The sequence below is a fragment of the Osmerus eperlanus genome, unplaced genomic scaffold (assembly GCF_963692335.1).
Source record: "Osmerus eperlanus unplaced genomic scaffold, fOsmEpe2.1 SCAFFOLD_48, whole genome shotgun sequence".
Taxonomy (NCBI): Eukaryota; Metazoa; Chordata; class Actinopteri; order Osmeriformes; family Osmeridae; genus Osmerus; species Osmerus eperlanus.
In genome coordinates, this window is record NW_026911544.1 from 155406 (window position 1) to 166921 (window position 11516).

The window sequence follows — 11516 nt, forward strand, 5'->3', positions numbered from 1 at the left end:
ATTTTTATTTTTTATATATATATAAAAAAGGTTCTGTTCGCTATTCAGTGTACCATGCTTTTATGACACTGCCACACAGGCAGAGGGCGCACTCCCCTTTCAGAAGGAACTGTAAACAGCGTTTATCCTCCAGTTTTTGAAGACAGCTTTGCCTCAGTGCAAGTCAAGTCAACATAACAGATTCAGTATATTTTCTCATATATTTTTGTTGCATTGTGCTGAGAAACCAGAAGTTTAACATCTTTAAAATGCAAACCCCCTCCCTAGTAACCCCCTAGAAAGTTTCTGTGCTTCTACATACAGACTTCAAATTTATAATAAGATACTATCCTCAGCATTCAAACCATAGTTAAAGAATCATTAATACGAGTATTACCATTACCAACCTTTAACCGCGGGCTCTCTATTGGGCATGCTCAGAAAAGTATGATTGCGGCGATGGCTGAATAATGATGACAAACGGGAAGTTGGTTAAATAATGGCAGTGTGATAACATCATTGGGAGTGTTAAGGGTTAGGGACTCAAACCCTCCTCACCCCCACCCCCCTCCTCACCAGCCTACTGTGGCCCGGGTTCTACCGTGGGCCTGGTTTTACCGTGGCCCTGGTTCTATCGTGGGCCTGGTTCTACTGTGGCCCTGGTTCTACTGTGGGGCTGGTTCTGCTGGTTCTACCGTGGCCCTGGTTCTACTGTGGGGCTGGTTCTGCTGGTTCTACCGTGGCCCTGGTTCTACCGTAGCCCTGGTTCTACCGTGGGGCTGGTTCTGTTGTGGAGCTGGTTCTGGTTAGGGTTCTGCTCTCGTCACAACACCTCATCTCTGGCTCATTTTATTCCTGACACGTCTGCATAAACACAAAGTTGCCACGTTTAATTGGCACTCGACCTACGCTGTTTTAAAGGCCACGTTTAATTTGATTTGAATAATTTAGATGCTGTACATTTCCAGTGGGTGGAGGGAAAGGTTCTAGAAAAGGAGGGTTCTAGAACAGGTGGGTGGAGGGTTCCGAGGAGGGTTCTCCTCCTCTCTCACCCTCTCCTTCTCAACAACATCCTCTCTCCTACCTCCTCTTCTCTCCTGTTTTTGTCCAAGGAAAGGCAGTAAGGAAAGGCAGTAAGGATTCCAACCCCAGAAAGGAGGACATGTTAGTCGTGGAAACCAACCGTGTGGAGCCCCCTCGCTGCTGTGGGCGCCTAGCAACTGAGCAGATGTCATGTGATGTGGATGGAATGTTCCAGATGGTATGTTGTGAATGATCTGAGCATGCCCCAAACCAGGTCTAAACCCCACATTCTACACCACTAAAATAGAATAGCTTTTTAAAATATATATTTTTTTCTCTCTATTTGTTTAAATATATTAAACCTGGCAGTAGCTATAAATGTAAAAGGAACAAAACCCATTGTTTTCCTCTTTCAACCTGAAGTTAGTGTTTCCTTTTAAGTTTAAACTTTATAATAAATATTTAGTGGTATTAGTATCATCAGTATGTCAGGGTCAGGGTTGGGTCAGGGACCGGGGTTAGGGGTCAGCCTCTATCACTGCTGAGAACAATACACATGTTTAGTTCTTTGGTCCCTTATTCTGTTGCTAATGGTAACCTCTCTGGTCTAAAGAAGATGGATTTGGATAGAAGGGGAGGAGAGGAGGAGAGAGGAAGAGACGGAAGGAGGAGAGAGGGAAGGAGGAGAGAGGAAGAGAGGGAAGGAGGAGAGAGGAAGGAGGAGAGAGGAAGAGAGGGAAAGAGGGAAGGAGGAGAGGGGAAAAGAGGGAAGGAGGAGAGAGGGAAGGAGGAGAGAGGAAGAGAGGGAAGGAGGAGAGAGGGAAGGAGGAAGAGAGGGAAGGAGGAAGAGAGCGAAGGAGGGGAGAGGAAGAGAGGGAAGGAGGAGAGAGCAGGAGAGGGGAGGAAGAGAGGGAAGGAGGAAGAGAGGGAAGGAGGAGAGGAAGAGAGGGAAGGAGGAGAGAGGAAGAGAGGGAAGGAGGGGAGAGGAAGAGAGGGAAGGAGGAAGAGAGGGAAGGAGGAGAGAGGAAGAGAGGGAAGGAGGAGAGAGGGAAGGAGGAGAGAGGAAGTGAGGGAAGGAGGAGAGAGGAAGAGAGGGAAGGAGGAAGAGAGGGAAGGAGGAAAAGATGGAAGGAGGGGAGAGGAAGAGAGGGAAGGAGGAGAGAGCAGGAGAGGGAAGGAGGAGAGAGGAAGAGAGGGAAGGAGGAAGAGAGGGAAGGAGGAGAGGAAGAGAGGGAAGGAAGAGAGGGAAGGAGGGGAGAGGAAGAGAGGGAAGGAGGGGAGAGGAAGAGAGGGAAGGAGGAGAGGAGAGAGGAAGAGAGGGAAGGAGGAGTTTGATCTTCAAGTGTCGACCCTCATTAGTCCAGTGGTGACAGCTGCTAACTCCTCCATATGTGTGACTGTGTGTATATGTGTGTGTGTGTATAATACGTATATAGAAATCTATATGTTGTTGCTGCTTTTTTAGTTAGTTTGTTGCTTAACTAACAGTTCTGTCAGGGCTGACCCTAACAGTTCTGTCAGGGCTGACCCTAACGCTGTTCTGTCAGGGCTGACCCTAACTGTTCTGTCAGGGCTGACCCTAACGCTGTTCTGTCAGGGCTGACCCTAACGCTGTTCTCATCTTGACCTGCCTCTTGCTGCGTCATCTGCGTGTACGTTGTCGTGGCAACCACCCCGTTGCTCCATCTGTCGCCAAGATAACCCGCGTCTTCATAAGTAAATGCTGATATGTCTTCGGAAATACTTTTTGTATTGATGTTTTTGTTTTCTTCAAACATATTTTCTTTTTCAAAAGAAATAAAAAGCTGAACTCCTGTGAGATATCCTCCCCCTAAGAGAGACCAGCCAATTACAGACCTGGAAGAGAGAGACCAGCCAATTACAGACCTTACTCCTGAAGAGAAGTGAAACACATTCACACACACACACACTCTCTCTCTCTCTCTCTCTCTCTCTCTCTCTCTCTCTCTCTCTCTCTCTCTCTCTCTCTCTCTCTCTACCTCCCTCTGTCTCTCTACCTCCCTCTGTCTCTTTCTACCTCCCTCTGTCTCTCTCCAGTAACCTGCTTTCCAGGGTAAATTACAGTCAGTTGTACATAATTAGAACATATCTCTGTACTTACCAGGTTTTTCTAGCTACTGTGCAAGACCCTTCTCAGGACCAGGTAGACCCACCTGGTGTGGGTCTCACCTGGTCAGACAGAGCTGGTCTCACCTGGTGTGGGTCTCACCTGGTCAGTACGGCCTGCTGGCATCCTTGGGCCTCTTGAGCTGCACCTTCAATCTCTTCATACCGATCTGGAAGCCGTTCATGGCCTGGATGGCAGCCTGGGCGCTGGATGGGTTGTCGAAACTAACAAACCCTGGAACACAGCACATTCCATAATAACCACAAGTCCTGTCTGCTGCTGCTGAAACTATTCACAGTGCTAATATAAGCCTCTCTCTACCTTTTCTCTCCTCTCTCTCGTGTGTGTGTGTGTGTGTGTAGGGCTCACCGAAGCACTTGCTCTGGTTGGTGGCGCGGTCCATGAACACCTTGGAGGAGATGATGCTGCCGAAAGGGAGAAACATCTGCAGGAGCTCGCTGTCCCCGAACTCCTGAGGCAGGTGGTAGATGAAGAGGTTACAACCCTCTGGTCCTGCAGCGCACACACACACACACACCATAGATACACACACACACCAACACCACAGATACAGTCACACACACCATAGATACACCCACACACACCACAGACACACACACCACAGATACACACCACAGATACACACACACACACACCACAGATACACACACATACCACAGATACACACACACACGCCACAGACACACACACACCACAGATACACACACACCACAGATACACACACACATTCTTGATGAGAGATGATTTGTTTCTCAGAATAAATTTACTTTGCTAAATTAAGCTAAATTACCAAAAATCGATTTTTGTGATTATAAATATATATATGCTCATATATGCCATATATATGAGTGTATATAGTATATATAAAGCCATCTCACCCTCACCTTCTCTCTGCTGGTGCTGCAGTGCCTGAGGGGGGAGGCTGGGGGAGGGGTAGATCGCTGGAGGGGAGAAGGGGAGAGAGGGAAATATATCAAGCATGCATCAAGTGTGTGTGTATTTGTGTGTGCGTGTATTTGTGTGTGTCTACGTGCATACCTGTGTACTGCTGCACCCCGGTGTAGGCCGGCTGCAGGCTGTCAGGGGCGGGGCTGTGGGTGGAGTACGGGGGGAGGCCATTGGTGTACAAAGGCTCCAGGGAGGGGGGGGCAGTGGGCAGGCCGGCCAGGGGGGCGAAGCCGTTCACCAGGGGACTCACCAGGCTGGGACCAGAGCTAGAGAGACTGGCTGGAGGAGAGCTGAGGCCTGGAGGGGAGGGGAGGGTTAGGACCCGCACTACTTTCAAACAACCCCTGAACCCTGATCCCTGAACTCATTAGTGTGTCATCACACACACACGCATGCGGTGCTCACCCAGGGCCTGGTGGAAGTCTGCAGCCGCCCCCAGAGACGTGTGCTGGAGTCCGTTGAGGCTGAGCGCCCCCATGTGGTGGAGCTGGGTGGTGGGGAAGGAGATGCAGGGGGCCAGATGCCCCCCCTGCCCCCCTGTCATGACGGCTGTCTGCTGCTGCATCAGCTGGAAGGAAGAGAGGAGGAAGAGGAGGAGGGAGCGAGGAGGAGAGGAAGAGAGAGGAGGGAGAGAGGGAGAAAAGGGAAGAGAGAAAGAGAGGGAAGAGGGGAGGGTTTAAAAGGTGCCGCCTATTAGTATTACTCTCCAGACACCTGAAGACGATAATCTCTTTATCACAATTTTTCCAAGGTTGCCCTTTGTCAGCTGTGGTTGTTAGTAATATCACCTGCAGGGGGCGATGTTTTCTGTGTTGGCTTCCATCTCTTCTCTCCCCTCCCCCCTGCCCTCCCGCCTCTCCCACCCACGCACCTTCATTCATAACATAATGTTTAACCTCCCTCTGTCTCTTCTTATCTCTCTTTCTCCCCTCTCTCTCTGTCTTCCTCCCTCCAGATCAACGTTGTGTAGTGACACCCAGACATATCCAGGCTCTGATCTAATCTCATTGTACACAGATAGACAACATGTATAAAGACAGCATGATGGCTCTTATTATTAGAGTTGACTGGATTCGTTTTTTCTCCTCTTTCCTCTCATCACCTTTCCATCTTTTCCCAATTTTCTGTCTATCTAATCTGCCCTGGACTGAGTGAGAGGAGAGGAGGTGTGTGTGTGTGAGTTTCTTTGTGTTTGGTTGTATGTACATGTATAGTGTGTGTCCAGTGTGTGTGTACACACCGCATGTGCGTAGCTGCTATAGGAGGTGAAGGGCAGGGCAACAGCAGGGTTGAAGATCCCAAACTGTCCAACGATCTGCTGCATGCGCCGGACGGTGCGCTCCTTGTCCGTGTCGGCAAACTTCACCACCAAGCTGGACGAGGAGCCCTGAGGGAGGAGAGACTCACAGCCCTGAGGGAGGAGAGACTCACAGCCCTGAGGGAGGAGAGACTCAGCACTGAGGGAGGAGAGACTCACAGCCCTGAGGGAGGAGAGACTCACAGCCCTGAGGGAGGAGAGACTCACAGCCCTGAGGGAGGAGAGACTCGCAGCCCTGAGGGAGGAGAGACTCGCAGCCCTGAGGGAGGAGAGACTCAGCACTGAGGAGAGACGGACGCACACTTCACCTCTCTGATACGGTACATGTTACATGGTACAGAATGAACAGACAGTTTTGCTGGAACTACTTAGTAGGTGTACATTATCACCTGATAATGGACACCCCTGCAGCCAATCAGAATCGAGTATTCACCCAGACCAAGGTATAAAGAATGTTATAGTATGTTACAGTATGTTGCTGTATGTTACCGTATGTCAAAGTATGTTACATTGTGTTACCGTGTGTTGTGGTGTGTTACACTGTGTTTGAGTATAGTAAAGTTGTGTAACATCACCAGTCATTTGGAAACAGAACTGGGACACAGGAAGTGAATTACTGCACAACCGGTAATAACAGCTTTGTGTTATTGGGTTAGGTTAAAAGAGTGGTCCTGAGGTTCATGTGTAGTGTGAGTCAGTAGAGTATTAGTGTGTGTTTTTTGTGGGAGGGGGGTATGCTGCAACACTAAATAGTATCATCGTAGTAAAAAACTCCTTTCCTTATATATAGAACCATCATCAGGTACAACCCTCACAACTCAGAATGTCACATGTTGATCCGATTTCTATAATCAAATAATCTACCAAGAGGGGATGAACTCTATCTTCCTACTTTTCTCTTTCCCTCTTTCTCCCTCTCTTCGCCTTTCTCTCTAACCCTCCCCCCTCCCTCTCTTCCTCTCGCTCATCCCTGCTCCCTCCTGCTCACATGCAGATGAATAATGCAGGAGGCAGTTTGGTGAAAGGTGAAGTAAACAAGTCTATTGGTTAATATCCCTGGAGGCGGTCTGGGAGGAGAGGAGGCAGGGAAGGGGAGAGGGGAGGTAAGGAGGGAGGAGAGCAGGGATGAGAGGAGGCAGGGGGAGAGGGGAGGTAAGGAGGGAGGAGAGCAGGGATGAGAGGCAGGGGGAGAGGGGAGGTAAGGAGGGAGGAGAGCAGGGATGAGAGGAGGCAGGGGGAGAGGGGAGGTGAGGAGGGAGGAGATCAGGGATGAGAGGCAGAGGGAGAGGGGAGGTGAGGAGGGAGGAGAGCAGGGATGAGAGGCAGGGGGAGAGGGGAAGTGAGGAGGGAGGAGAGCAGGGATGAGAGGCAGAGGGAGAGGGGAGGTAAGGAGGGAGGAGAGCAGGGATGAGAGGAGGCAGGGGGAGAGGGGAGGTGAGGAGGGAGGAGAGCAGGGATGAGAGGCAGAGGGAGAGGGGAGGTAAGGAGGGAGGAGAGCAGGGATGAGAGGAGGCAGGGGGAGAGGGGAGGTAAGGAGGGAGGAGAGCAGGGATGAGAGGAGGCAGGGGGAGAGGGGAGGTGAGGAGGGAGGAGAGCAGGGATGAGAGGCAGAGGGAGAGGGGAGGTAAGGAGGGAGGAGAGCAGGGATGAGAGGCAGGGGGAGAGGGGAGGTAAGGAGGGAGGAGAGCAGGGATGAGAGGCAGGGGGAGAGGGGAGGTAAGGAGGGAGGAGAGCAGGGATGAGAGGAGGGAGAGAGGCAGGGGGAGAGGGGGAAGTATGTTACAGCCCTAAGCATTATTTCACCAGCCCAGCAGTTCACCAGGTACTGGTGCATAAGTGTTACTGGCGAGGCCTGGGTAGGGTATTTACGTGTGTGTGTGTGTGTGTGTGTGTGTGTGAGGGAGATGGAGGAACTTACTGGTGAGGTCTGGCTGCCGTGCAGAGCACTGATTGCAGACTGGGCTTCTGCATGTGTAGAGAACTTTACAAAGGCACAGCCTGGACATACACACACACACACACACACAGAGACAGGACTCTTTCATTAAATACAGTAAAATGAAGTGTTTGAGTGTGTTTATGCATGCATGTGTATACTGGAAGGACGACAGTATAGCAGCACTGTGTGTGGGCTAAGCTAGCTTCCTGAGTTGAGCTAACCCACCCCCTCATCCTCACCCCCCTAACTCCCCCACCCATCAGAACAGGAAGTGTGGATGTTTGGTTCCTACCTTTGCTGTTTCCATCAGGACCCCTGAGGACGGTGCACTCCTCAATGACTCCGTACGGCTCAAACAGGTGATACACATCCTCCTCCGACTGCTGCTTGTTGAGCATTCCCACAAACAACTTCCTGTCTTCTGAAACCATACACAAACACACTGGTTGAAATGAACAGAGTAGAACTGAATCTGACTGGGCAGAATAGAAGAGAATAGAAGAGAAGCAGCAGAATAGAAGAGAGCAGAACTGTGCAGAATAGAACTCCAGGGAAAGTCCTTGTCAGTGAGATGGTCAATTTGACAACAACTACTCATCCAGCATATTATTAGTCTTGTTTAACTGAAAATAAGAGGAGGAAGAGAATAAGGAAACAGAGGGAGTTAACCATGTCAATATGTCTGAGAATAGAGACATTCCTGATCACCCATGGCCATATATGAATGAGGGAGATGTTAGAAATTGTCGGCGTCAAAGAGGATTCCCGGCAAATGCGCTACATGTCTATAGTGTCTTTTTGTATGTTAATATGATGTGATGTCCAACAGGTAGTAGTAATGGCTACTTTTTACTTTAACCACAGTGAAAAAGTGTAGTCAGTACTTAAACCTTTACCAGAGTATTTTAAACATGAGTATCTACTTGAGTAAAGGATGTGTGTACTTTTGCCATCTCTGGTGTGTGTGGCTAAGGTATGTCTGTGCACATGAGTGAGATTGGTAACTGCATTGTGTGGCTTTTACAGAGAAAGAGAGAAATAAAGAGGGAGAAACAGAAATAATGAGAGGGAGAAGGGACATGGAGAGAGGAGACATACAGAGAGGAGAGAGGGGGGACATACAGAGAGGAGAGAGGGGGGACATACAGAGAGGAGAGAGGGGACATACAGAGAGGAGAGAGGGGGGACATACAGAGAGGAGAGAGGGGACATACAGAGAGGAGAAAGGGGGGACATACAGAGAGGAGAGAGGGGACATACAGAGAGGAGAGAGGGGGGACATACAGAGAGGAGAGAGGGGACATACAGAGAGGAGAGAGGGGGGACATACAGAGAGGAGAGAGGGGGGACATACAGAGAGGAGAGAGGGGGGACATACAGAGAGGAGAGAGAGGGGACATACAGAGAGGAGAGGGGGGGGGCATACAGAGAGGAGAGAGGGGGGACATACAGAGAGGAGAAAGGGGGGACATACAGAGAGGAGAGAGGGGGGACATACAGAGAGGAGAGGGGGGGACATACAGAGAGGAGAGAGGGGACATACAGAGAGGAGAGGGGGGACATACAGAGAGGAGAGAGGGGGGACATACAGAGAGGAGAGAGGGGGGACATACAGAGAGGAGAGAGGGGACATACAGAGAGGAGAGAGGGGGGACATACAGAGAGGAGAGAGGGGGGACATACAGAGAGGAGAGAGGGGGGACATACAGAGAGGAGAGAGGGGGGACATACAGAGAGGAGAAAGGGGGGACATACAGAGAGGAGAGAGGGGACATACAGAGAGGAGAGAGGGGACATACAGAGAGGAGAGAGGGGACATACAGAGAGGAGAGAGGGGGGACATACAGAGAGGAGAGAGGGGGGACATACAGAGAGGAGAGGGGGGGGACATACAGAGAGGAGAGAGGGGACATACAGAGAGGAGAGGGGGGGGACATACAGAGAGGAGAGGGGGGGGACATACAGAGAGGAGAGGGGGGGGACATACAGAGAGGAGAGAGGGGACATACAGAGAGGAGAGAGGGGACATACAGAGAGGAGAGAGGGGACATACAGAGAGGAGAGGGGGGGGACATACAGAGAGGAGAGAGGGGGGACATACAGAGAGGAGAGGGGGGGGACATACAGAGAGGAGAGGGGGGGGACATACAGAGAGGAGAGAGGGGACATACAGAGAGGAGAGAGGGGACATACAGAGAAGAGAGGGGGGGGACATACAGAGAGGAGAGGGGGGGGACATACAGAGAGGAGAGGGGGGGGACATACAGAGAGGAGAGAGGGGGGACATACAGAGAGGAGAGAGGGGGGACATACAGAGAGGAGAGAGGGGACATACAGAGAGGAGAGAGGGGACATACAGAGAGGAGAGAGGGGACATACAGAGAGGAGAGGGGGGGGACATACAGAGAGGAGAGGGGGGGGACATACAGAGAGGAGAGGGGGGGGACATACAGAGAGGAGAGAGGGGGGACATACAGAGAGGAGAGAGGGGGGACATACAGAGAGGAGAGAGGGGACATACAGAGAGGAGAGAGGGGACATACAGAGAGGAGAGAGGGGACATACAGAGAGGAGAGAGGGGGGACATACAGAGAGGAGAGGGGGGGACATACAGAGAGGAGAGAGGGGACATACAGAGAGGAGAGAGGGGGGACATACAGAGAGGAGAGAGGGGACATACATTCAGCTCTTTCCCCCTCCTCTTCCCCTATCTCCCCCTTCCCTCCTCCTCCTTCCTTCCGTTAAACTCAACATGATTCCTGACCTTGATATTCTGTGTTCAACAGTGATCTTTGCTGCTCCACCTACAACAGGGTTTGTGTTTGAAATGTGCGTGTGTTTACATGTGTGTGTTCACGTGTGTGTGTTCACGTGTGTGTGTTCACGTGTGTGTGTTCGTTCACGTGTGTGTGTGACATGTATCCCGGTTGAAGGTCTGTGCATGTGTGTTTCTGTTCATGCGTACATATGTGAATGTCTGTATATGTGAGAGAGAGGGAAAGAGGGAGTAAATGAAGAGATAGAGCAAGGGGAGAGATAGTGGGGAGAGAAAGAGAAGGGAGGAGAGAAAGATGAATAAATGAGGGAGAAGATCTCTACCTCCACGACTCTCACTGTCGGCAGGCTTCACCTGGATTGGACGAGTCATCTAGAAAAGAGACAGACAGGTTAGACGCACAGAGAGAGAGAGAGAGAGAGAGAGAGAGAGAGAGAGAGAGAGAGAGAGAGAGAGAGAGAGAGAGAGAGAGAGACAGACAGACACAGACATGTTAGATAAAGAGAAAAACGGGTATAATAAAAGAGAATACCACAGAATAAGGAAGATCAATGCTGGCCTTGAGGAATGGGCTGGGGGGAGGAGCAGAGCAGAGTAGGGGAGAAGAGAAAAGGAGGAGAGGAGAAAAGAAGGCTGGAGAGAAAATGAGAGGAGGAGAGGATGGATGGGGAGAGGAGGAGAGGGGAGAGGAGAGAGTAGAAGTGAGGAGAGGACAGTGGGATGAGAGGGAGAGGGAGAGGGGGAGGGCAGGGGGGAGGGGAGAGGGGAGGAGAGGAGAAGAGGGGTGGGAGTAGAGGAGAAGAGGGGAGGGAGGAGGGGAGAGAAGAGAGGAGGAGGGGAGGGGGGGAGAGGACAGTGGGATGAGAGGGAGGAGGGGAGGGGAGGGGGGAGGGGAGGAGAGGAGAAGATGGGAGAGAGGAGGGGAGAGGGGGAGAGGGGAGAGGAGGAGGGGAGGGGAGAGGAGGAGGGGAGGGAAGAGGACAGTGGGATGAGAGGGAGGAGGGGAGGGGGGGAGGGGAGGAGGGGAGGGGAGAGAGGGGAGTGGAGGAGAGGAGGGGAGGGGAGAGGACAGTGGGATGAGAGGGAGGAGGGGAGGGGAGTAGAGGAGAAGAGGGGAGAGGGGAGAGGAGGAGGGGAGAGGACAGTGGGATGAGAGGGAGGAGGGGAGGGGGGAGGGGAGGAGAGGAGGGAGTAGAGGAGAAGAGGAGAGGGGAGAAGAGGGGAGGGGAGAGGACAGTGCGATGAGAGAGAGGTACAGCATATGAGGGACACCAGCCTGGTCAGGGTTAGGGACCATCTGCTCTCCCAGCACAGCAACCCCAAACATCAAACAAACACACACACATATATAAACAACACACACACATACTGTATATATATATAG

The 11516-nt window shown here is 51.5% G+C and overlaps 1 protein-coding gene across 1 annotated transcript; it reads right to left on the reverse strand.

The window, feature by feature from the left end:
* Nucleotides 1–2489: 2489 nt before the first annotated feature.
* LOC134016219 (CUGBP Elav-like family member 5) lies at nucleotides 2490–10524 on the reverse strand. The gene is made up of 10 exons (XM_062455606.1): nucleotides 10456–10524; nucleotides 7649–7777; nucleotides 7336–7415; nucleotides 5340–5486; nucleotides 4505–4667; nucleotides 4190–4396; nucleotides 4030–4092; nucleotides 3500–3643; nucleotides 3233–3364; nucleotides 2490–2859 (listed from the first exon to the last, which is right to left on the reverse strand). Exons 1-9 carry the CDS (start codon nucleotides 10502–10504, stop codon nucleotides 3237–3239), a joined length of 1110 nt encoding a protein of 369 aa, XP_062311590.1. The 5' UTR covers nucleotides 10505–10524; the 3' UTR covers nucleotides 2490–2859; nucleotides 3233–3236.
* Between the last annotated feature and the right edge of the window lie 992 nt (nucleotides 10525–11516).